General features: G+C 33.2%; 3 protein-coding genes across 3 annotated transcripts; all 3 read right to left on the bottom strand.

Annotated features, from left to right (window-relative positions):
* Positions 1-222: 222 nt before the first annotated feature.
* Positions 223-2,828, bottom strand: LOC148581806 (uncharacterized). Its single transcript, XM_088493870.1, has 7 exons — positions 2,501-2,828; positions 2,064-2,145; positions 1,534-1,916; positions 1,370-1,442; positions 1,152-1,219; positions 777-1,051; positions 223-585 (listed from the first exon to the last, which is right to left on the bottom strand). The coding sequence occupies exons 1-7, from the start codon at positions 2,826-2,828 to the stop codon at positions 223-225; spliced, it is 1,572 nt and encodes a 523-aa protein (XP_088349996.1).
* Positions 2,829-17,689: 14,861 nt separating this feature from the next.
* LOC107623408 (uncharacterized) lies at positions 17,690-23,078 on the bottom strand. Its single transcript, XM_088493868.1, has 7 exons — positions 23,053-23,078; positions 22,777-22,847; positions 21,933-22,078; positions 21,681-21,845; positions 20,314-20,507; positions 18,433-18,510; positions 17,690-18,009 (listed from the first exon to the last, which is right to left on the bottom strand). Exons 1-5 carry the CDS (start codon positions 23,076-23,078, stop codon positions 20,412-20,414), a joined length of 504 nt encoding a protein of 167 aa, XP_088349994.1. The 3' UTR covers positions 17,690-18,009; positions 18,433-18,510; positions 20,314-20,411.
* LOC148581805 (uncharacterized) lies at positions 18,628-20,165 on the bottom strand. The gene is made up of 2 exons (XM_088494474.1): positions 19,413-20,165; positions 18,628-19,317 (listed from the first exon to the last, which is right to left on the bottom strand). Exons 1-2 carry the CDS (start codon positions 20,163-20,165, stop codon positions 18,628-18,630), a joined length of 1,443 nt encoding a protein of 480 aa, XP_088350600.1.
* Positions 23,079-27,625: the final 4,547 nt, after the last annotated feature.

Genomic DNA, 27,625 nt, shown 5'->3' with positions numbered 1-27,625 from the left:
AAATGTAAGAGTTTAACTATTAAATTGTGTGAAATGTGACTTGAAAGAACCAAACTTCAACTGAATATCACCTAAACAAGTTAAATGGACAACACTAAAAAAGAGATTAAATCAATTACATTGATACAACTAAAAATAAGAGCAACTGACTTAAATGGATACAACTGAATACAAGAGTAAATAATATAAATGGGGACAATAAAAAATTAGCCAAGTTGACAACTACTCATTCGGAGCCAAACCACTAGCACTAGCTCCTCCACGATGCGGGCATCTACTTCGGCTGTGACCCTCACCACCACAAAGTCTACAACGTCTAGGACCACGTAAATCACGCACATCCATTTCATTCAAGAAGCATGTTTTTTTAGTACGACCTTTGGCCACTTGCCTGAGGTAAGGATTTGGTACTAGTCGTGGTCCTTGATACACAGGCCATGTTGTTGGATTTTCTAGTGGCCTGAATTGGGTTCTGTACACCTTTCGAATCTCTGTCATTGTATATACCTCATGCACATACTGCTTCCAATCTAGGCGCTGGTTTGCACAACAGGCAAATACATGGCGACAAAGAATTCGATCGACCTGAAATTCACCACAATCGCAATGTCTTAGACGCAGATTTATTGCAAACTCTAAACCGCTGGGCATCTCCTGTACTTCAAAAATTTCGTTCTGCCTATCAAATAAATTAACTTGGATATTTCCTGATGCCGTTTGATTAGACTGGATTTTCTCAGTTGCATACTCGGAGAATAGATGACCTGCACTTATACGAGCCTCGGCCTCGACCCTCTTCCTTGTGAACAAGGCATTAAGTCTATAAAAGTTTCCTTGACAAGGGCTGTCACAGGAAGATTACGTGCTCCTTTCAAAACTCCGTTAATGCACTCTACTAGGTTAGTGGGCATGTGTCCCCAGCGATGTCCCTCATCATATGCCAAGGCATATTGTGACCGAGGAATATTGTCGAGCCACTGCTTGTAAGCCACACCCCGCTCACAATATCTCTCGTAACGCATGTTGAATTTACGGACTGTTCTAGAATAGCCTGCCATAAGAGAACAACGGAATCCAGATAATACCATCAGTTTGTTGTTAACTTTTCACCGTCGGCCACAAACTGCATAAAATGTAAATAATTTATTTACCTATGTTGACAATTAGCTTCTGCATTTCTGGCGCTTTGAACCTTCTCAAGAAGTTAGAAGCTATGTGCCTGATGCAAAACATGTGAATAGCCCTCGAATATTACCATGCTCAATCACTATGACCTACAGCTGAGATAATGGACTTGTGTTGATCAGAGATAAGACCAACACCATCTCGATTAACTACATGCGTTCGTAGATGGCTAAGAAAAAAGTGCCAAGCATCGGCGGTCTCACCCTCGACTATGCCAAATGCAAGAGGCACAATATTCCCATTTCCATCTTGTGATACTGCAACCAAGAGAGCCCCTTTTATATTTTTCATACAAGTGTATGCCGTCTACCTGTACCAACGGCTTGCAGCTTCTGAATGCTTTAATACAAGGATAGAAAGCCCAAAATACTCGCATCAAAATCCTGAGATCCTCAACCAACTCATCCCCTCGGTAAGCATATGCAGTTTTGTACTCAATAGCTGCTGATGGTTCTTTTGCAACCATTGCTTCAAACCATGTCGGCAAAGCTTCATAAGAAGCTTCCCACCCACCAAATATTTTCTCAACTACTTTTTGCTTGGCCAACCATGCTTTGCGATAACTTATTGTATAGTTGAACTTCGACTGCACTTCAGCAATTACAGATTTCACCTTCAGAAATGGGTCGACTTCAACCAATGATTTTATCGCTTCTGCAATTGGACCAGAGTCCAGTTTGGCATGATCTTGAGAGATGGTAGATCTGATGCACGTGTGACTACCGTTATACCTCCTTATCACCCAACAATACTGTCTTTTTATAAGACTAACTCTGATAAGCTAATCACAACTTATTCCGTAATGTGCGCATTTAGCATAAAATGTTGTCGGTTCAGATTCATACACCCTATAATCGACACCCCTCTAAATGGTATACTCTTTAACTGCTGCAATCACAGTTTCTCTGGAATTAAACTCCATTCCAACGACGAATTCACCATCTACGACAATAGTAGAAACTGCACAAATGATAAAACAAAATAATAATAATAATAATAATAATAATAATAATAATAATAATAATAATAATAATAATAATTTCTATAACCTCCGTTAGATAATAATACTAATAATAATATTTATAATAATTAGTGTTAATTATAATATCAATAACGTACCAATACTAATAATAATTCAAATAATTCTTGTAACGCATAATAATAATAATAATAATAATAATAATAATAATAACCTCCGTTTCATAAAAAGACTAATAATAATTAGTAATAATAATAACTATAATAACAACGTAACAATATTAATAATAATTCAAATATTCCTAACAATAACAATAATAATAATAAAAAAAATTACCTCTATTTACATATTCAGAAAATTCTGGAACATGCATGGCATTAAGATTCAAAGTATGCATAAACGATGACTCTCCCGATGAATGTTGATTCACTAGTGCATTAGCAATATCTGCTACATCTCCCTCAACTGATATATCATCTTCTTTTACATCTTCAGTTAGACCAACAACTTCATAATTACCTTCAAACTCTTCATCACTTTCGGTATTATAACCCATCCAGTCTATATTGGGTTCCAGAAAATCAATATCTTCAATTTCATCGAACTCAACATATAACTCAATAAGTGAGGCTCGTGCTCTAGTTTGATGGTAGGTCGAAAACATTCCTTATATACTAGCTTCATCAGCCAAGTGCATTACTTGAAATTGAACGAAACCACCAAATACTAACATAGGCTGCCTAAATAAAATATTGGTCACTCTCTTAAGGACTTGCTGACCTACACTCTGACAGAGTACACTCTTAAGTCCTTCATATGTTATTGAAAGAGGAACAATAATAACACATGGATTCTCACACAAAAAACTCATACCCTCATGTGTATCATACAAAATCTGACCATTGAAATATATTCTTAAACTAACATAACTCCCCATTTTATACACTTGTTACATTTACCCACAACTTATTTCACTCAACGGATGTAGAACAACTTCAACTACTAAAGAATGAAGAACAACTTCAGTAGCTAAAAAAGTAAGAACAAATTCAACTGTTAAAGAAGAAAGAGTTCTAACCTCTCTAGAAATTTGAAGACAAATAACTTTATGTTGTTCACTTTCTACTCTACTCAAGGTGTTTCTTGCATAACACTAGCATACATTATATAGCTAATTTTAAATTTTTTTATTCATACTTGTACTAAATGTCACCACTGACCATTCTCAACAATAAAATTTGTTTCAACATAAAACGACATTGCCGTTTTCTATTTTTAAATTAAAAAAAGTTTGCCTCCTAGACAAAACGGCAACTGCTTATATTTTTAATTATTTATTTCTAACAAAACGGTAGTGCCGTTTTGGTTTTATTTATTAAAAAATTTAAATCATGTACAAAACGTCTCTACTGTTTTGTATCTTCTGACAAAAAATTCTTTTTCTTCCATAACAATATTAAACTCATCTAATGAAAAATATTAAAAAGAAATACACCTTTTCACAATATTTAAAAAACTCAGCCTTTTGTTCCTTTCAAGATATCAAAACAAATTCATAGTAAGATAAAACACAATACCACTAAAATATCATTGAATATCACACAAAGATTTATAATATAAAAAAATGAGCCTATTTAACTACGTTTAATACCTTAAGAAGTAATTGAAACTAAAATAGTAATTTGATCTCTTAATTAAGATACATATGACATCAAATCAGTTTAGAATTTGATCAATCTTTTAATTTGTATCAATTTAATTAATAAATAATACAGATGTCATGAATTCACTTCTTAGAGGATTTGTCACATCAATTTATTTCTTGAAAAGTACCTTTAGTATCATTTTGATCATTAAAAAATACATAAGACATCTATATGAACTCATATTTTTTTTTTAAAAATAACACTTTTTTTTAAATGTTTACATAATACTTTCTTCTTTTTATTTATAAAATATTAACTCTTCTTTGTTGCAAGACTAAAATAATATGTTCTTTAGCCTTTTTAACCAAAATATTCTTGAATAATCATTATAATTATAATTATATATAAATTAATGATAATTAGTTGATTAATTCAAATAAGAATAACAATATATAAATATATTTATAATTAATGTAATCAAATTTATTTATTTTTAATATGTGATCATTAATAATGAAATAAATAAAAAATTTAAATATATTTTTATAACAAGTTAAATATATTTTTATTATTAATGTAATTACTGTATTTATTTTTAATATTTTATCATTAATCATAAAATATATAAAAAGTTTTAAATTAAATATTTTGTAACAAATTAAAATATTTGAAGTTATTATTATTTGAATTAACTAAGTCATTATTACTAATATATATAATTATATTGAATGTATTTTCTCAAGAGGACTAAATAAAGAATAGGTTATTTTAATTTTATAGAAGAGGAGAAACTTAGAAAAGTATAAATTTTATAAATAAAAAGAAGAGAATATGATTTAAAAATCTTTCAAAATATAAAAGTGACATTTCTTCGTGATTTTTAATAGACTAAATTAATATTATATACATCTTTAAGGGTTTCAAAAATTTACTATTAAATAGGATAATTATTTTTTTTGTTTATTTATAAACCATTCAATGCGAAAGATAATTGATTTTGAATTTTAATTTTTTTTTAATTTTCTGTATTTAGAACAGAAACTCTCAACACTTAATTAAAAACAAAAATTAAATTCAAGTACACTACTCTCTAGCTACTACTACCTATAAATCTTATTGACTAAATAACTAATTTAGTTATAAATATCTCCTAGTATCATTACCCATGTAGTAGTAGGGTTAGATGATTCAAATGCCGTTTCCAAATTGAGGTACCCTTAATACTCACTTGGACCAACTCACTCACATGGTTGACCAAGAGACATTGCATGCACAAATGGACATAAGCGTTTTAGTAGGGTTTAGGATAGCCCTATACCTACGTATCACAGTCGTGAGTATAATAATAATAATAATAATAATAATAATAATAATTTATGGAATTTGAAAAGCACAAGCTTTAATTTCCCAATTCCCACTTGCTTAAGTTGCTTTTTGTTTGTGTTATTGGAGGGCCGATATCACCATCTCGTGTGCGTCATTACTCATTACTCGTTGCTAAGTGCTAGGGTACCCTAGTCCTTAGGGCAGTAGATGAAGGGTCTATTCCTAATAAGGACACCCACCTGGGCCCACCGTCCTTTAAAGAAATGCACAGCACGCTCGCACTCATACACAATAATGTTCCTTTACATGTTAATATACTATTTTTTTTTTAAGAAAAATAGATAAAAGTATATCTAAATTTTTATACGGAATATAAAATATATTTTTAAATTTTTTAATGAGTCATTTATACACATTAAAATAAAATTTTATTATCAATTTTATTCTTTCGTGGTCCGAATAATTTTTTTGATGGTGGTGGAGACTAAGTGACACGATATTGTGTGATGTGGTCAATTTAGAGTGACACAATAAAAAATAGAATTATTACATTATTAAATTTATTGAATTTTTACAAAAAAAAATGAAAAAATCTTACAACTCTCTTCATTATCTTTGTTTTCATATGTCATTATTGAATGAAAATATGTCCTAATAGAGAGTAAACATAGTGAATTTTTGAGCACTTCACAGTTACGTTCGTTGCAGTTCGTCGCTTTCGTTACATTTTGAAGGCAAAAGTGGTAGGGCAAGAAGCGTGGAAGTCCACACGCAGGCTTGTGCGAAGGATGAGAGTTCAGAATCAAACGCAATCAAAGATAATGCTTCCTTCCTTCACATGTATTTGTGTTATGGTATGAAAATACATCAATTTGTGCCCAAACTACTTGCATCAATTTGGTTATTCTATTGTTAGATTGAGAGTTTTTCGATAAACAGATGGCAAATCATATAACTTTTGTGTATCATCACAAGGGAAGATTTAAGAGAAACTTGAATGGAGTTCTGAAATATGTTGGAGGTGAGGTTGCTGTGATTCCTAGGGTGAATGTGAAAACTTTGAATACATTTTTCATGGTGGAGTTATTTAAGGATTTGGGGTATGTCCATTCAAAGATTTTTACTGGACCGAGAATGAGATATCCAATGGTTTGCATTTAATTAGGCTTGACAGTGGTGTAGTCCGAATGTATGAATTTGGTATTGAAAATGGGAGAATATGCCATGATTATTGGGATCATGTTGTTGATTTACCTAAGAAAGTTGAAGTGGTAGATGTTGTAGATGATGAGCCAAACTCAACTCTTGATACTGTTGAACAACCTACACCACAAGAAATCCCAAGAAGAAGAAGTAAGATGGCAATCCACAAAAAACCTACCCCTAAAAAGAAGTTAGATGTTAAGAATGCAAATAAGGAAAATAAAACCAGCCAAAGTTGCAATCAAACTCAGAAGCTAGCATCTCCCAATCCTGCTCCTACAACCCAACCAATGCCACAACCCGAAATCCCAAACGCCAACTGAAACATGACCCAGTAGCAACGTGAAGCAGAAGTCCCACCTCCTAATGGTTCCCAGCAAGAAAGTCAGAATGAAGTGCCCACCCAACAATCTAAAAACAGTCAGAAGAACAGAAAAATATTGTATAAGAGGCCAACACCGACTAGTCAAAGGTTTGTGCAAGGAGAAAAGAATGAGGCACCAAAGATCTTTGTTCCTTGTTTGGAGCCTGTCTGATTCAGATGACGATAGTGACTCCGACCCTGACTACTATCAGTATGAAGATGAAGATTTACACAGTCCAATATCATCCGATTGTGAGGATGATTATGATAGTGAACAAGGGGTGTGACCTCAGAAAAATCCAACAACACCATTTGGCCAAGTTCATCTGGAGCTTGGGATGGAGTTTGCTACCATGGATGAGTTTAAGAGATCCGTGAGGAAGTACAATATTCAAATGGGAAGAAGCATCAAGTTCAGCAGGGTGGAGCCTACCAAATGTAAGGCGATTTGTTGGGATGAGAATTGTCCCTGAAACATTTACTGTTCTAGGTCAAACGAACCGAGGAGTTATCAAGTGAAGATGTTTGTGGATCAGGACGTCTGTGCTAGAAGACATAATAACAAGTCTTCAAATAGGGTGTGGGTTACTGAGATGCTAGAAGAAAAGATTAGAAACCAAAGAAAAATTACTTGGTGTTCTCATTTTGACCTTCAGCTTTGTGATTAGAGTTTAGAAAATTGTTGTTATTATTTAGGGCTTACTTATGGTTATGGTATTGTAATTTAGACATGCACTTTAGTGGTTTGGATTTAGCCAATTAATGTTTTGATATAGACCTTTGTTTTGATGTCTATAGGCATAGACATGTTTACTATTTTGCAAGTTTGAATTGTAGTTTGCTATTTAAGCCTCTGGCTTCATGACTTGTGTTTCAGTTTGTTTTTAATGACAGATTATGATAGTTATGCTTACTTATTGTTCATAATGAATTAGCTCTTCAGTTGTTTTGTTGCACAGGAATTGTACTAGAAATAAAATTGGAACAACCATTTGTATTAATAACCTTGAAACAACCATTTGTATTCACATATTGATGGAAATAAAAGTGACAACACAGCCTTCTACTTAGAGGAAATTACAATTACTGATGAGATGTGTTAATAAAACACCATAGAATACATATACTTATCCCTAAGCATACATATTGCATCCATTTTCTAATGCTCTTCAACTCTTGATTAATCCCATCAATTGTCTGTAACATCTTCTTCGTTTCTTCTTCTACCTTCCAGTTGCTTTCTTCTACAGACCTCCATTTACTTTTTTCACTCTGCTCCTGAATCCCACAATCTCTTCCAGCCTAAATAACTTCATCAGTCTAAATGAAATCATCACACTTCAATTCAATATTCTACATCATGAATCCGACGATAATTTCAACCATTTCACATAAGATTCAAAGCATTTGTCATCCAAAACAAAATCAGAATTCACATCAACGAACAACGAAGAAACAATCTTCCAGGGTTTCACTCTGTAGCAAGCTCAAGTACCACTGCGTCAAGTCTATGCAAACACCTGCCATTGTTGTAGTCGAGCTTCTTCTTCTTCCTATTTTTTGGTGCAGAAGACGAGCCACCACAACCACTGGCACAAGCATAAGGTATATTCTTCCTTCGTTGAGAGTGTGACATTTTGATACATTAGAGTTTACAAACCCCTATTATGACAGACAGGAAGAAGATGTACAGAGGAAAATGAAGAGAATGAAGGAAGAATTTTTTTTTTCACCTGTGTAAGGGTTCTTAGGGTGCGAAGAAATTGGAGAAGAAAGAGGATGAACAGTGGTTCCATAATGCCCTTTTCTTATATTTATTTCAACAAATTTAATAATGTAATAATTCTATTTTCCACTGTGTCACCCCAAATTGGTCACATCACACAATACCGTACTACCTGGCCTCTACTACCGCCGGAAAAATTACTCAGGCCACGGAAGGGTAGAATTGACAACGGAGTTATATTTTGGTGTATACAAATGACTCATTACAAAATTTAGGAGTACATCTGTATTCCGTGTGAAAATCTGGGTGTACTTTTATCTATTTTTTCTTTTTTTAAATTGTTAGGGAGATTTTACTTTGCTGAAACCTTCTACTATCTTTAGGTGCTAAATCCAGGTATTCATTCTGCAGGGATAACACACGGTGAAGTCAGGAAGCAAGGGAATTGATGGATTGACTGAATATCTACTACCTAGCAGGTTGTGGTCCCAGAGGAACAGCATTTGCTTACAAACTGTAAAATTAGTCATTGGCCTAAAATGATACCCTAAACCAAGTACCCCCTAGTTGTGTGCAAATTAAGTACTCACTACCCCAGACAGAAAGAAATTGAAACATTTTCAACTATTCTCCCATTAAACCAAGGTTGTTAAAAAAAAGTAAATCGAATCAATTTCACATATTAACAATCACAACATCAACAAAGAGCAACCCAGCAACATTAACTGATCATATGAACACGTCAACAACATGAAAACCATTAGGTCGGATCCAACTAATTATTCAACTTAATAGCCGGGAATAAAAACAACAACCTAACAAACACAGGCCACACAACAGCGCCTCACAAACAGTTGAACAAATTGCCCAATCATGACGACCAACAAACATGAACTAAAATCATAATCAGTATTCACATTAACAATTTCACAAAAATTCAGCTACCTAATACTCGCACAGTCGAAGAACAGAACCTCAACAAAAATTCTATTCATTACCAAATTAACAATAAAAATTTCATGAACTCTGAACAACACTAGAACAACATTTAAAATAGATGAACCCAACAAACAACATCAATAATGACCAGCCAGGAACCTAAATACCTGGAACACTCAACGGAAACAGAGATCCTTGACGGAAGAAAATTGTCGGTAAAGAATTTCACAAAAATATCGCATTGCAAGAATAGTTCTAAACCAACAAATTATCCTCGGTCAACGTTTAAATTGTTTGTCACTTAAGCAAACCCAATAAAATTAACCGAAGTATTTAAACCTCGGATCGTCTCTCAAAGGAATTGCAAGGAAGTGTATTTTATTATTGGCTATGGAAAAGTTTATTTTTGGGTTTTGTAATAAGAAACAAGAAAGTAAAATGACAAGAAAATAAACTAATAACTAAGAAAAGTCCTAGTAAGGATTGACAATTGGAATTCCTATTCTCATTATCGTTGTCAATTGTGATGGTAAATGTAAATTGCCTTCGCTTAGTTAACCTCTAACCAATGAAGGAAAGTCAAGTGTGTGCAATCAACTTGAGTTCACAAGTCCTAGTCAACTACTAGTGAGAGACTAGATTTAGTGAAATTCAAGCTAACTGGCAATCTTCAATTACCAATCAACAAGAGATTTTGACAATTCAAGAGTCTCCAAATCATCAATCAAAGCCAAGAACATAAAAATCTAATTTAAAACCCAACCAAGTATTTTATCAAACACTTGGAAGGCACAAAATAAAAACATAGAAAACTAACAAGAAATAATAAAATCTGAGACTAACAATTGCAAGAAATGAACAATAACAACTAAATAAAGCAATAATAACATGAAGATATAAATTGCATTAATAAATATCAAGAGTAGCAACAGTGCATAACATAAATGCAACAAAGTGAAGGAAATAACAAGTAGAATTAAAGGACAAAGGTTCAGGAACAATAGGTTGCAAGGAAATGTAAATGAAAGTAAGAATTAAATCTAAATCTAAGAAGAAATTGAAAGAAGAAACTCTAAAGCCTAGAGAGAAGAGAGAGCCTCTCTCTAGAATTCTACATCTAAACCCTAAAAATGTGGATGAATGAAAAGTGAATGAATGTCCAACTCTGTAGCCTCTTGTCTTCATTTTCGAACCTAAAACTGGGTCAAAAGTAGCCCAGAAATTGCCCCCAGCGTTTTCTCGTAATTGAGGCACGTGACGCTTGTCACCCGTACGCGTCAGTCACGCGTACGCGTCGATTAAACTCAGCACTGGCCACGCGTAGGCGTCAGCCACGCGTACGCGTCATTTGGACATTGGCTCAGTCACGCGTACGCGTCAGCCATGCGTGTGCGTGGACACCAGCTCCTCAAAACTTTAATTTCTTGTGTTCCTTCCACTTTTGCATGCTTTCTTTCCATCATCTAAGCCATTCCTGCCCTATAAATGATAAACCCATATTTCGTGAGTTCTTTTGTGCTTAATTTGAGTGATTTATACAATCCTTCACCTACTTATTCACATTAATTGCATGGTTTTACTTTCCCTTCCTTATTATGTCATATTGTGAAAAACATGTTTCCTAAGCTTTAAAAATTAATTATTTTAATTACCTTTATTTCCATTCGATGCCGTGATTAGTGTGTTGAGTAGTTTCAGATTTTCTAAGGCAGAATGACTTAAAGGATGGGAAAGGAAACATACAAAATAGGAAGGAGAAGGTAAAACGGAGCTTTAAGAAAACTGGTATCCACGCGACCGCATGGACGAAGCGATCGCGTGCCAAGCACGAATCAGCAGCGACGCGGCCGCATGACCGACGTGACCGCCGCCTTAAGCAGAACGCACATGACGCGATCGCATGAATGACGCGACCGCGTGGCAAGAAAAAGCTCCGAATGACGCGACCGCGTGACCCACGCGGACGCGTGACAGAGGCCACGTATCAGAATTTACAGAATACGCCCCCAGCAAATTCTGAAGCCTTTTTTGGCCCAGATCTAAGTACAGACAGCATAGACCAGAGGTTATAAAGTGTGGGAATGCACCCATTCAAAGGAGAGCTCGCATATATTTTATTTTTCAATGATTTAGATTTAGTTGAGAGGGAGATCTTCTTTCTCTCTCTCTTAGGATTTAGGATTTCTTCTTGTTTTAAGAGTGACTCTCAATCCAGGTTTTACGTTTCTTTGTTTTAGCTTCCTTTTACTTTTATTTATTCCAGCACTTGAATTGATCAGTGAATTTATGAATTTCTTCCATGTTGCAGACTGTTATTTGAATTAATAATAATTGAGGTATTTTCAGTTTATGATTGTTCTCTTTGATTTAAGTTACCATTGCTTCCCATCTAAGGACATTTTTATTATTCCAGCAATTTTACTTTTTCCCCTTTTGGTCCTGGTTAAGAATTTAGTAACTCAACAGTTATTAAACTCAACATAACTGATAATCGTTATCTTGCTAATTGAGCTGAACTTAAGTAATCCCAACCTTTTCTTAGGAAATAAATAGGATTCAGAGGTCAATTTAATTAGTCCCTTGAATCTCCTTTGCTTTGGTAAGGGTTGACCAAGTGGAATTTAGATTCAACTTTCATTATAATTGAGAGAGATAACTAAGTTGGACCTCTAATTTCTCTTACCTTGCCAAAAGTCTGCTTTACAGTATTTATTTATTTTAATTGCCATTTACTTTACTTGTCATCCAAATTACTTGCTTCTCATCTTCTAAACCCCGATTACAACCTTTAGAGCCAATAATAAGAACATACCTCCTCGCAGTTCCTTGAGAAGATGACCCGAGGTTTGAATACTCGGTTAACAATTTTAAAAGGGGTTGTTACTTGTGACAACCAAAATGTTTGTACGAAGGGATTTTTGTCGGTTTAGAGACTATATCTACAACGCAACTGTTTCTATGAATCTCTTTACTGGTAAAAATCCTAACGTCAATAAACCCTGAAAATACTTAACACACCAATCACGGTATCGAATGATAATAAAAGAGGATTAAAAATTAGCGATATTAAGACTTAGGAAGCATGTTTTTAATCATAGAACAAAATTAGGAAGGAAACTTAAAAACATGTAATTTACATGAATAAGTGTGAGAATAATTGACAAAATCCACTCAATTCAGTACAAAATAAACCATAAAAAAGTGGCTCAACAAATCTTCCCACACTTAAACATTAGCATGTCCTCATGCTAAGCTCAAGGGATCCAAAAGAGTGAAGAAAAAATGGTAGGACTTATGCAATGCAACTTATTTATATGAATGCAACTACATGCTAAATGCCTTTACCTACTTGGTTAAGAGTAAATAAATCTTTCAAGAACAAATATGATCTGGATTTCACTAATTCAAATCACAAAATGAAGTACGAATAAACTTGCAAGAAGAAAGCTCGTGAAAGCAGGGAACAAATAATCGAGCATCAAACCCTCACCGGAAGTGTATACACTCTAATCATTCTAGTGTTGAGGGTCAATTCTCTCAATTCTCTACTAATCTTGCTTTCTAAAGCTTGCTCTTCTTCTACTAATCAATAAAAATTTAATGCACGAATACACATATCAAGAGGTCTTTTAAGGGTTGTAATGGGATTAGGGTCAAGGTAGGATTGTATTTGGTTAAGTAGAATAAAATTCGAATCCTTAATTAACCTAAACTTTCCACCTAACCTAAGACAATCCATGTAATAAAAATACAAAATCTAACAATCCATTAACTATCTTTTACCATCTATTCATGCATCCCAAATTTGAGAGTACATATGCATTGTTACCACCATTTACTTTGGGGCATTTTGTCCCTTTTTTTATTATTGTCTTTTTTTTCTCCTTTTTTTGTTTTTCATATGTGGTGGATAACATATATATGAGAAATCCATGCATATGATTAAGGTATTGAATGTAAGAATATGTGTTCAACTATTTTTTTCACATTTTTACAAAAATATACAATACCCAATTCCTAAACTAGATATTCTCCAAACCCAATTTTCCCACACTTAATTCATGAACACTCTCACTAGTCTAAGCTAACCAAGAATTCAAATTAAGGACATTCATTATTTTTCACTTAGTGTTAGTGATGTGCTAAAATAAAGAACAAATGGGGTAAAATAGGCTCAACATTAGTTTGCAAAGGATGATGAAAAGGATAAGGCCATATGAGTATGTGAGCTTAGTGAAACAAGGACTTCAATCATATAAATGCATTCATTCATCAAGAAATGGAAATATAGAATCAAGTAAGACAAAGATCACAATCTTAGAGAGAACAACACACACTGAAACAAAATATTGGTTGATAAAATGCAAACAATCAAATAAGCCCAAATTCTCATTAGGTTTGTGTGTTCGAGCTCTAAAACCATGTTCCAAATTAAATTTCTTCAAACAAGTTTAAAGATTTTAATTTAAATTAGTAAAGTGCCCTAAAATAGTTTCTTGGAAAGGAAATCATCACTTCAACCAAGTAATACCTAAATGCAAGCAACTAACTACACCTGCAAGTTTAAGAATTGGTGTTGAAAAAGGAAGTAGTTACTCACGGAAATCGGTCCTCGACCTCCCCACACTTAAAGATTGCACCGTCCTTGGTGCATGCAAAGATGAGCAAGGTGGATTAGGGTAGCGAGCTACAACTGCTGGGCTCCTTCAAAAGATTGTGCAGAGGAACTTGTGTGTATCCCCATGTAGAAGCTTTTCCTATCCCTTCAGGGTGGCCAACCTAAAAGGAGAGAAAAAGGAAGAAGAATAGCCCACAAACAAAGATATGAAAACAGATAAAATATAGGTGGGGCTAATGCCAAATAAAAGTGGGATTCTCACTACATGGTAGCTACAACAAGTAAGTGAGAAAATAATATAATCAAAGGGCATATCAATGGTGCAAGAATTGCAACAATGAGGGAGAGACAATGGGTCTTGAAGGACAACATAAGTTCATATCAATGCATAAGGAATACAAGTATCATAAAAGATTAGCATTGACCTATAAATAATATCACCCAACAATATAAAATAAGTCACAAAGCACCAAAATAATGCAAGAAATATTCAACAGTTGAGTAAGAAAATTCAAAACTAATGTTAAAATAACAAATATAGAAAAGAAAAGGGGAACAAATAACAAAGTTAAAATGCAATGAATGCAAGTATACAAATGTAATAAGCAAAAGAAAAGAAAGATAAGAAAAATGAGAAGTGAAATTTTGAAAAGTGGGAGAAGAAGAAAGTAAGAAAGGGAGAAAAGAAATGGGAGGAGGGAAGAAGAAGAAAGGAAGAAAGAAAGAAGAAGAAGTAGGAAAGAAGTGAAGAAAGAAGAGAGAAGAGAGAAATGGGGAATGGAACAGCGCGGGGATACGACGCGCACGCGTCGCTCACGCGTACGCATGGGGTGCAAAAGAAGAAGGTGATGCATACGCGTGGGAAGTAGAAAAGAGGATAGGACGCGTAAGCCTTGGTCACGCGTACGCGTGATAAGTGTTCGTGCTAGACGCACGAAGCTGGCATCATTCCATCACAACTCTCTGGTTTATGTACCAGGGATGGCAGCATTATCATACGACATGTGCGCGTCGTTCACGCTTATGCGTGGGTGGCCCAAAATGCAAATGATGCGTACGCGTCAGTGAGGCGCACGCGTGGATTGGGTTGTGCGCCTAGCATCCCACCCGCATGGTTCTAGCACAACTTTCAGTTTGGCCATGCAGGCGCGTCGTTCCAGCACCGTTTTCGCATACTACAACAAATATGGCCTTTAGCAACGCTAAATTTTGCAACGCCTTAAAACCGTTCTCTTAGATAGTTTTAGGCAACGATTTTTTGTAGTGTTACTGTTAAATTCAATTTTTCATTATTTTATAGTAACAAATTAAAACCGTTCTCTTTGACTATTTTAAAGAACGGTTTTATAACCGTTACCATGATTTATTTTTAAGCAACGGTTTTTTATTGTTGTTTAAATAATTGCACAAAAGAAACACATAAAAACCGTTGTCAAAATGCTACACTTTAAAACCGTTCTATTAGATGGTCTTAGACAACGATTTTTACAGTGTTGCTCTTGAAGTTTAATTTTTCATTACGTTATAGCAACAAAATAAAACCGTTCTCTTTGACTATTTTAAAGAGCAGTTTTATAACCATTACAACAATTGTTTATCAAACAATAATTTTCTAATATTATTTAAATAATTATACAAATTAAAAAAATACATATAAAAATAATTATATTTGTTTTATAATTTAAAATATTTATGTACAATTCTTATTTATAATTAGTTATTTCATATAAATTGAAATTAAAATTCTGGTGATGGAAAAATAATAAAAGGGTATTTGATTTAATTAGATAATTGATATTTTAAATTTAAACTATACCATATGAAATTTGATTAATATATTTATTTTTTTAAATTAAAAAATAATTAATTGAACTTAATAATATGTTGATAAATAATGTTCTTAAATATTTTTAATAGAGTACATTTAATTTTAAAATTATTCTACCCTTTAATGTTATCAAAATATCTATTTATATTTATCTTTATTCTTTTATAAAATTTTTTATTCTTAGCCCTAAATTCCTAAATTGAATAAAAACCCTATTTCCCAAATTTCAATACCCTAACCGTATTTTATAAAATGTGATTAATATATTCATTTTGTAATTTAAATTAGAAATAATTATTTGAACTCATTAATAAATTGATAGATAAAATTTTATGCATTTTAAAAGTAATCTTTATAGTATTATATTTGAATCTTAAATTATTATTCTGTCTCAAATATTTTATAAAATTATTATATTACTCATATGAATTTTACCCTAACTTTAAATTCCCAAATAAATCCCTAATTTTACAAATCCTTAACCATAACCTAATGAAAAACGCACGCACACAGAGCAGAAGAAAGGGAAAGAAAGGAAACCGGAAGCTTGAGGGGGAGACAGAAGAGAAGAAAGAAGGAAAGGGAGACAGAGGACGAGGGAGAAGAAGAGAGGGGAAGGAACAGCGCCATGTAGCTTGGTGCCGCTGGTGAGCTGCCGTTGCAGAGAAGAAAGGGAGAGGTGAACATGACCCACGAAGGAGAGGGAAGAGCCGCCGTCGAGCCACGCCCCGTCGCCGTTGTCGTTCACTGAGGGTGAGACGCGAAGAGAAGATGCTAACCTGCACCATTGCGCCTCACTGCCTTCGTCGAGCCTTTATCACTGTCGCACCTTATTCCCATTGCCATCAGGGGTTTGCTGCTGCTGCCATTGAGAGAGTCGCCGCTGGGGGGGCCGAATAGGGAAATGAGGTCCCCATCGATGTGGTCACAGAAAGGGAGAAACGGATGCGCATGAGAGAGTGACGCAGCAGAGGAGGAGTCGTTCCTCTATCGCTGTTGTTGCCGGAAATCTTGGTTGCTGCCGTCGTTCATGGTAAGTTAGTCGTGTCCTAGTTACTAGAACCACTATCTCTGAACCCTATTTACTTTGTAACAATCTTGTATTTGTTTCTGATGTTCCTGGCTCTATTGTGTTTTTGGAATCGTCATAGCTGAAGCTTGTCACCGGAGAAGACAAGCTGCTGTGCCATCCCCTTCGTTCTAACACCGAACCTCCCATTTGTAACCTTGTAACGCTTCCACTCTTGTTCTATTTAGCATTTTGTTTCCCTGTTATATTCTAATTTTAATTACGGTAGCCAATGTCTTTGTTTTAGCACTGCTATGTTCTGCCGGAAATGTCGAAATGGTTGCTGCAAGTGTGATCATAGTTGGTGCTGCTGTCTCTGTCCCGGTTAGGTTGGAATTATCACTGCTGCTGCCATGAGTTGGGGATAAAGGGGCTTTTTCACTACAAGATTTTTGTTTATTTGTGGAGGTTTTTTTTCTTATTTGTGGAGGTTTATAACCCCCACCAAATGGTTTGTAGGGTAAAACCCCCAAAATTTGAGGTGCCACGAGGTCTTTTGTGGGAGTTTTTAAAAACCTCCACAATTTATTCAGTGGGGGTTTTGTGAGTGTTTAGTGGGGGTTTTATATTGGACTTTTGTGACGGTTTTAAATCACTTTTCTAGCAGTTTAAAACCCCACAAATTGATTTTTTAATTTAACAAGAATTAACTATTTTGTGTGATTTTCAAACCTCCACAAATCCTGTAATTAATTGTTTATTTTTAATTACAAATCATTCATTAATCTTATCTCATTCATATACTCTCAAATTAGAAATTTATTTTTTAGTATCAAAATTTAAAAACTAAATCTTTTATAACACAATTTCTCAATATAAGATATAACTCTATATATAAAAATATTCTCAATGTCAATAGTTCCAAACACAATTCCATATGATATTGTTCTACATAACTATTATTTTTTTTCTTTAAAAAGTAAAATAATACAACTTTAATATTTCAATATCATCTAATTACATAAAAGCCTTAAAATAAAATCAGTAGCATAGAAGTAGCACCATCTAATATATAAAAACAATAGCATAGAATTAGCACCATCCACAAGCCTGTAATTTATGCCTTTTTCTTTTTGGGCATAGCGACTAATAGTGATAGTCATGGTCCATGAGCCATCGAGTATATCTACAAAAACAGTCACATAATTGGAATCAATAGCTGTTCACATTTTCAATCAGTTTTTAATTTAGTTTAGTGCATCAAAATCAAGTATTTAAATCCCTAAAATCACTCCAAAAAATAAAGAAGCTTGTTTGATTTATTAACTACTGTTTTCAAGATGGACTTTGCTAAAAAAATAACAATAATTGCAATAAACATTTTGAAAATACAACCTTCAACATGCAGCAATGATGCTGCTACCCATCTTGCATGTAGCCCTCTTGCAATTAACACTCGTCTCATTTTCAGCAGCCATTGATCCAACACAAGGGTTCATCCAAGTCCCAATAAGCAACTCAAATTAAATAACAAATGCATGCAGCACACAGAAAAATCTCAACAGCAACAAATACTATTAATTAAAAAGGGTAATAGTGATAATAATACCTCTGGTAACAATTTCAACTTCAGTACAAAGCTCTGCCTCTACTAATTATTATTAGTGGTTGTCTTTCCATATGAAATCTACTCCAATAAATAAATATTATTAATTAATAACATCATCAACCTTTGGTAAAATGTCAAGCACATAATAAATAAAAAGCATAAAACGTTACCTTTGGTAAAATTTTGTACAAACTTTCATTCAAACATATCCCTTGCCAAGTTAGCAGCTACATTATCTTCAATAGCATCGCTATCTAATAAATTGGTAGCTAATTGGATGTACTCATTATTGGGGTCAAATAATTGTTCAAGTTCTTGCTCTTGATACGGCTCATTTTCGTACACTATATCTTCATTTCCTTGACCCATGTCATACATATCCCTTGGCTTGACATGCACAGCAATACTCCACCCTTTATTTACCATATCATCAACATAATACACCATTTGTGCTTGAGATGCTTCAATATAAGGTTCATGTTCCTCACGCTCACCCGTGTGAATTAATCTATCAAAATTGACACAATTGAAATTCCAATGGTCCTTTTTATAGCCTCTGTCCCTAGTAGTGTCAGCCCATTTGCATTTAAAAAGAACAACAGAAAATTGTCCATGGTAGTTAAGTTCAATTATATCTTCTAACTTGCCATAATAAGGCAAATTTGCTTGTCTCATATTTCTATCAGCAATACTTGCAATGCAGGGTGTGTTAGAGACTAAGAATACTCCACTATTTTGTGTCTTAAGACCAAATTCTCTAGTCAAAGTTCGAAATCTATACCCATTGATGTCATAAACAGAAAATCTCCTTGCATTCATCATTGGACCTCGTGCAAGAAACTTTATATCAGTTGACATTTCGTATGGATTATCTGGATTCACACTCTGAAATAAATAAAAAGTATCAGTCAAGATTATTTAGTTAACCAATATACAATGTATACTTTATAAAATATGAATTTTCACTTACCAATGCTTACCAATGTATTCTTCTTCTTAGAATTCCACCTAGAAGCACCACAATGACTGCATGTTTGTTGGATGTTGTTTGGGTCTTCATCCTCGAACAACATATAATCATTGGGGCAAGCATCTATCTTAACATAGTCAAGACTTAGTTTTTGAATTAGTTTCTTTGCCTGATCAAAAGTCGTAGGCAAATTCACACAACTAAAAGCATCCCTCACCAACTCAAGTATCATGGTAATGGCCTTGTCACTTAGTCCACACAAGACTTTAATATGATACAATTTGACTATAAATTCTAGCTTTGTGAAGTCGTTTCCTTCCTGTAGCTTTTGATTGCCTTCCTTGAGAAACTCATCAAAGTCTCTGTGATTTTCTGTTGGCTCATCGTTTACAAAATCTTCCATGCTTGAATCTTCACCACTCTCCTGATCCATATGTATCCCGAAAGCATCATTTACCATGTTATCTAGGGGATGTTCAGTTACCAATGTCCCGCGCATGACATGTGCACTTATTGAGAATTCGGTTACTTCTTTCTCGCCATGAAAGTTCCATACAACATAATTCTTAGGGAATGGTTTGTAAAGTAAATGATCTCTAACATCTTTTCGAGCATGCCATTTGCGAAACCCACAACTTGGACACGGACATATTATCTTACTATTCCCAATTGCTCCATGTTGAAATGCAAAATCCAAGAAGTTTTCTAGACCAACTATATATTCATCTGAGTTTCGTGGCTTAGCAATCCAAGATTTATCCATTGTTGCTAGTTAAACTTCAAGTAGGGAAAAATAATTACTAGACATGTGTACTACTAAATATATATGGGATTTCTAACATAATAAACTACAAAGCTATAATAGACTTCTAACATATTTAAAACAAAATAGGATATAATTATTATCTTACCTCAACAAGCGCTTGTTCAAAAGCAATAATAAGAAACTGGTGAGAGAAAAACCAGTACCCACTTTAATCCCAGAAATAGAAGAAATCCAAGCAAATGCCTAATAAAACCAGAAATTAAATCCATGAGTGAGTTTAATTTGTAAAATAAAAATAAAAAATGAAAGAGAATAATTAATAGCAGTACCGAGCCTCCTCTGCAAATTAAACTCAAATAGCAGAACATAATAATTAATAAAGAGAATAATTTGGTGTATTGGTATTTTTATTTAATAAATGAAGTGATAGTTCTCTAATTAGTAAAAAACCTGATGAAAAATAAATTTGGTGTATTGTTATTTTTAAATATAAATATTTATAATATTGACAAATTTAAAAAAAAAAGATACTGATTTTATACACATGAAAATAAACAAGTGGAGGATCAATAAAATAAAAAATTATTAAAGTTTTTTACTTTAATACGATATAGTTTTTCATATGTTTTTTCCAATTACGAAAAAATAAGGAAAGAAAGTAAATAATAAGCAAATAATTGAAATTCAAGTAAGCAATTAACTCTCCTAGTCTTTCAGTTATAATACATGATATCATATACACTGACATATACACTTCTAATATATTTTTTAAATCTAACAGTAACCTCTCCTCTAAGGAGGAAATAAACAAAGGCATAACAAGTCAACACAAATATAAAATCAATGTAATTTATCCTAAAATTTATGGATTACCTTCATGTGTAAATTAGCATATGGATATGGAAAGGAGCAATAGTGCGAAGAGGATATAGGATTAATATAGACTCTCATAATGCACAAACACTCATTTTATAATTGAAACAGACTACACATTATCGCTTTGCAAAGGTAAATAACCAATACTTTATAGATATAACTATAATAGGGACTAAACCTAAGAGAAATTGTGGTAAAACTTCTGACCCAATTCAAAATAAATCTTAGCAATCTACTTCAAGTTACTAATGTACTAAAACTAGCACAAACATAGGTGAGCTTATCAAGAAGAGAAACAAAAATGATAGATATATCAAGTTAAATGCATCTAGAGTAAAGATGGAAAATATTTCATACTTAAGCATGATTTAACGAATAAATAAGCACCAGAAAGGAAGTCTATAAAGAATAGTGAAGTGGTTGGACTGAGAAATATACCTAATGATGTATATAATGAAGAAAGTTATACCTCAACTTACAAGATTAATGAGAAAATTAATTCAAGACAGCCACAGAAGAGAACAACTTGGACTAATAACAGAATAAGGCACATCAATTATGTTACCATCTCTTGTATACTATTCTAATCAGTAAATGACATGAGAAAAAGCCATGGTCAAAAACAAATATGCATACCTCACTTGTTCCAAGGCTATTGCAAACACAACAGTTGATGCAAATTTTCTTATCGTCAACAACCAAATTGTTATTCAGATTATCATCTTCAACAACCATTTCTGTTTCGGGTTTAGGAGCGGCAAGATCATCCAGTTCATCGTACCACTGTTGTGCAACACTAGCCTGCACCAAGAGTTCAACACATAAATTTTGGCAACTGCAGAACTAGACTACTTCACCAAAGAATGCTACAATTGGCAAAGAAAAAACCTTGTCTATGGATCCTAGACCATCATCAATTCCAGAAATTTCAGTAGCTGAACCTCTAGCTTGTCGCCATATACAGGATTTTTGTAATGGTTCTACAAGTTCAACATCAGCAGAAATCTCCACACCCAACTTTATGTAAACCTTGCCTATCACACATTGAAGCAAAATTCTAAGTTGGCAAAGATATGTAATAATTCAAGCTGCAGCATGGCATTGTGGTGGATGATAAAGTACAAATACGAAAATATTTACACAGAATAGCCCTACTAGTAAACTATTCTTGTTATACACAGAAGTCCAGGTTGGTGTATGATTTATAAAAAAGAGACTATGAAATCTCTCAGCTGATTTTATCTTTTGTCAATAAATCCGAGTACATAGATGGTAGCCAATATCACTGCTTCGCATAAGTAAATAGAAGTAACTCAAAACTCTAGTTAAGAGACAGCTGATAAGAGCAGGTAGCAAAGGAAATAGTTAATTAATCAAGTAATTATAATTCACAATTAGAAAGAAAGATAGAGAATCATGTTCATAGCAAATAATCAAACTAGTAGATGGGAAAAGGGCAGTGTTTACAGCAGTAATAAGAGAAACGCCTGTGTCAAAAAAGCCTAAGATCATTGATTTTAAACATACATAGTAAAAAAGCCTAAGTCACATACATAGTAAAAAATACTCATTGATTTTAAACATATTCTATAAGTCAAACTTAAAAAATAAGAACAGAAAATAAAAATACAAAATGCAGATCAACCAACCAAAACAAAGTAACTAATTATCACTCCTAACATAATAGTAATTAATGTCTTGACTTAAAAAAATACAGAATAAAAGGGAATACCAGTAAAAAAGTTGCAACAGAACAGAGGTACAGCGACTAAAGTTGTAACATGTTCAAGTTGAACGAGGAAGCTTACACACCAAAGTTCATCTCAATAGGCCCTATTCACAGCAAAGATTCAAAACTGAGACAAGAAAATCAGAAACAAAGGTACAACGACTAAATAACTCACAGGCTTCAGCTTTGAAGAGATACAGAACAATCTATCTTGAACACGAAAAGAAAACTATAAGAGACTCTTATTCAGAAATGTTATTTGAGTTTGTGTTTTGTTACATCATAGAAAAATGAATAATGGGCATGTTTTAATTTATGTTGGTATAGGATCCTGGAACAGCTCCTGCCAAAAGAATATGGACTTCTGTGGATACTGGAACTGAGATATTTGTCAGCACAAAAGATGAAGTAGCACAAAAGATCAGATTTATTTATTTACTTATTTATTTATTTTTATTTTTTTCCCTGCTTTTTTTCTGTTGTAAGAGTTAGATTGATTGGCAGAAACTAACTAGTAAGGAGGAATTATCTGATTGAGACAAAAGGGCAAGGCATCTTAATCTTGCTAATAAGCTTTTAGAAATCACCAAAAAAAAGAGAGCAATTTTTAGTTTTTAACTTTTACTTTTTTTTCTTTCCTTCTCTTCTAAAGAAGCCACAGAGCTAATTCAAAAGCCACCTATTGGATCATTTGATGTTATATCAATAAAAGAGCTTAGTTTTTAAATGCTGCTTATTATATTATATATCCAATACTCAATCTATAAGATGATCAATTAAGAGAAGAAATAATCTAGAATTATCCATTTGCAAAACAGCTAATTAAGAAATTAAATTCAAATAATTGGAAGGAAAAAACAGAGGTTCACACTTCACACTCACATATGAAGTTAGGATGAGTCATTCCACACAATTATCACGGTCCGTGAAGGACTCCATGTAATTATGTAAAGCAATAGCAGATAATTGAGCCCAAAGGACCTACCACCACGTGCCCTCACCTAACTTTAACTTATCAACCTAAGTTCTAGTCTTGCAATGGATTTCGTTCAACTGAATACAATTTGTGAATAAAGAACGAAAGAGAAAAATTAAAAAATGAAAAGACATAAAAATAAGTTATATTTTCAGCAACAAAATTAAAAGAAATTTAACCGGGAAAACAAAAAAATTGCACCGAACATAAAATATATTAATCGAAGACAAAGTACCACACAATGCAAAAAAATTATATATTAATATAAATAAATTAACGATTCCTTAAAGTTTGATTAAGAAACCATTAACCAAATGAACCAATTCAACGGTATAAAGAAAAATAAGAAACAAAATCAACAATGCAATTTATTGTTAACAAAGAAGAAATATCAACAAATTAATAGGGAAGAAGAAGAAAAAGAAGTACCAGCAGCAGTTCAAAGGAGAAATTGGAGTGACAGAAAGCGGCGTTGAAGAAGAAGCTCGGAAGTGGTAACGGCGTCAGAAGAAGAAAAAGCAGTACCAGCAGCAGTTCAAAGGGAAGTCTCTGCTGCAACGGATACGGCAGTGGTAATGACGTCGGCGTCGGCGGCGGCAGCGGCGGAAACGGCAGCCGGAATGGCGGCGAAAATGGAGGTGAAAAACCTAGGGTTTCATAGCCACTCTCTCAGCTAACTCAACGCTTCTCATTTTGGAGAAAGAGAAAATGAGCTTTTGTTTTAAAATTATGAATTTTAATGAATTATAGGTGGAGGTTTTTTAAATTGCCATCAATAAAATACATTGTGGAGGTTTTTAAAAACCTTCACTAAAATACTCCCTCAAATAAATATTAATCTTGTAGTGTTTGCGTTAAATTATGCGATTGCTTCATCGAGGTAGGGGGTTTAACTTAAACGATTTTAATTTAAGAATTCATACAAGATTTATTGAATAACTGCAAATAGGTTTAATAGCTGTGAGTAATTGATTAATTATATGAATGTTGAATTGTGGCTAAAATTATGATTGGAATGATTGAGATTTTGATTGGGACTTTGATTGAATTCGTTAATTTTGTGAAATTGAATTATGAATTGTTTGATGAGGGATTATTGTGATTTATGTATTTTGATGGATCAAATTGAAATTGTTGCTGTTGAGCTGGTTTACTGTAACGGACTTAGTTGGTGATTAATTGAAACTGGGTTTAAGGAATAATTGGAAGACTGAATCTTGAAACGTTGAACCAATTGCTGAAAATCTGATTTTTGAAATTAAAAGACAACTTTGGAAGTAAATTATTTATTCAACAATAATCGAAATGATATGAGAGTAAAGGCAACTATGATTAAAGTTGTTGTTGGGATTCAATTTTGAGAAGTTTTAATTAACTAGATAATTGGTTATGATTTTTCAAGGTTAAATTGCAAAATCTGATTTTCTGCATTACTTTTAAATGAAGTCAGAAACTTTGAAAAAATATAACTAATTCTGTGATTATTGGAATTGTGTGGGACCAAGTATGGATTAAACTTGAGAATATGTGGAGCTGGACTGGAAAATTTGAGGACTTTTCGTTAAATAGAAAATTTATGGAAAATTTTTAAAGTTAAGTCATTAAATCTGTCCTGCAGCAGAAGAGCTCAAACAAGGCAGCAATTTGTTTGTCTTGCTGCGATTCCTATGAGCTGAGTTCTGGAGCGAAACCAATTTTATTTTAAAATTTGATTGACTTGGTTAATTTCTCTAAAACTTCAGAATTTTAGGAGTTAAGGATTAGGAGTTGTGAATTTTTGAAAGTTAATGATTAAGGCAGGAAAGAATCAGTTTTTAGCAAGTTATGCATCAGCTTCCAATGCTTGTAACTCTTAGCATTGAATAGCAATTAGGTTGCAACCAAGACACACTTGTTGCTTGATAAGTTAGGAGTCTCCAAACCAAACTTTAGCCTAATTGAAGTTTTGTAGTAAAAGTTATATAAGCTGAAAGATGCTAAGCTTGTTGGTTTCTAAAACTTGTTGCTTGTAAAAGTTATATAAGTGATCTTCACATTAGAATTTGCACTAAAAATTGTGATAAATTGAAATAAAAGACTTGATCATGTAGGTCGTTAGTTGTATGAAACAATGATGTTAAGTGCCTTGTAAGATTTTTTTTCCTTCTTCTCCTGTAGAAGATTCTTATTTTTTATCTTGATTTACTAAAGGCTGACAAAATTCCATCATATAATGCATTTTTCTTTGCTTTTTAATCTTGTCTTTAGATGAAGACCATTCAAAATGATACTTAATTGGATATTTTGTAATGGTGTTATTTTGCATGCCCACTTCATTTCTTCTTATTTTACTGTTTTATTCAAACATATGGGTTTTCTACATTTTGCTGAATGCTGTTATATAGTTCAGTCCATGAGGCTTATTCTAAAGCAGTGAAGACCGCTATTGTGGATCATCATGTTGTATGATCTGTATCTAAGATGCGATTTTTTCATTTCATTGTCTTTTTTTCCATCTAATTCCATTTTGTCTTTGTTAATAAGTATAGCCTTACTACGATATCATACTATTGCAGGCAGTGTGGATAGTAGTCTCCTGTTAAAGCTTCCTTTCAGCACTATATTTGAGTATCTTCAGGTTAGCTTCACTCCACTGTAATTTCTTTGCATTAATTTCATGTAAAAATTCAGCGCAATCTGTTATGTGGTGTATATAGTTTCTTCCTGTCTTGGTGTTTGCCAGCAATAATTTGTTTATTTGTTTATTTTTCATTTCCATGGGTTCTTCAGATTGCTAGAGTCACTTGTTATTTTGTAGTTTAACTATAAGTGCTTAATAATTATATATCTTGGCACAAATTGATCATTGATAAATATGTTTTTTATTTTGTAGATATTGCAAATAATTTCAAAGCCAATGAAGGATATTGGCCCACGTGCAATGTTCTATCTGGCTGTTGCAGTATCTGACTTTTATATTCCTTGGAAGGACATGGTATAAAATTGACATGATGGTTCTTTCCATGAAAGTTTCATCCCTTATTAACATCAATTTTGGCTTGAATAATTTTGTAATATGTTAAGATACAAGAATATTAACCATGTCAATTTCAACATATGTGCTAGAGTTAGTTATTATTTAGAGAATTAGCATACAGATAACACTGCATAACTTAATTAATCCTGCTTAGATTGTGAAAACTGCTTAGATTGTGAAAACTGAAAAGTATAAGCAGAAAAACATTTATTGTATTTTGAAAAATGGTGATGATATAAGTACAAGTAGTTATGACCTAGACTAGTGTGTATGTTATCCTGCAATGATGATATAATGTGATTGTGGATCTTAGTAATTTAATTCAAATAGTTTAGATTATTTATTAACACTAAATTAAAAAAAAAGTTGGAACTAATTTCATTCATGAGAAAACTATTATAAAGAAAGAACTATATATTACAAAAAAAAACGTTGTCAAAGTCACATAAGGCAATGGTGTTAAAACCGTTGTCAAAGATGATTACAAAATGACAATGGTATTAAAATCGTTGCCAAAAAACGACACCAATGGTAATGCCTTAAAACCGTTGTCTTAGACGACTACAAAATGGCAATGGTATTAAAACGTTGCCAAAAAATGACACCAACGGTAACATTTTAAAACCGTTGGCTTTGTGAATAATAAAACTACAACAGCTTAAAACCGTTGCCTATCCAATTATGATTTTAAACAGTTTGATCATGAAAGAGAACGGTTTAAAACCATTGCTTATCGAGTAACGGTTCGAAACCGTTGTTTAAAATTTTCTTTCAAAACCGTTGTCTATGCCAACAGCTTTGGCAACGGTTTTTTTGTTACCGTTGTCTTAGGTAAAAAACCGTTGCCTTTGAGCATTGGT

This window comes from Arachis ipaensis, chromosome B10, assembly GCF_059453495.1.
Source record: "Arachis ipaensis isolate K30076 ecotype BB chromosome B10, ASM5945349v1, whole genome shotgun sequence".
In the NCBI taxonomy this organism is placed as follows: Eukaryota; Viridiplantae; Streptophyta; class Magnoliopsida; order Fabales; family Fabaceae; genus Arachis; species Arachis ipaensis.
The sequence above is the reverse complement of the archived record's forward strand: the minus strand, read 5'-3'. Positions and strand labels throughout refer to the sequence as shown.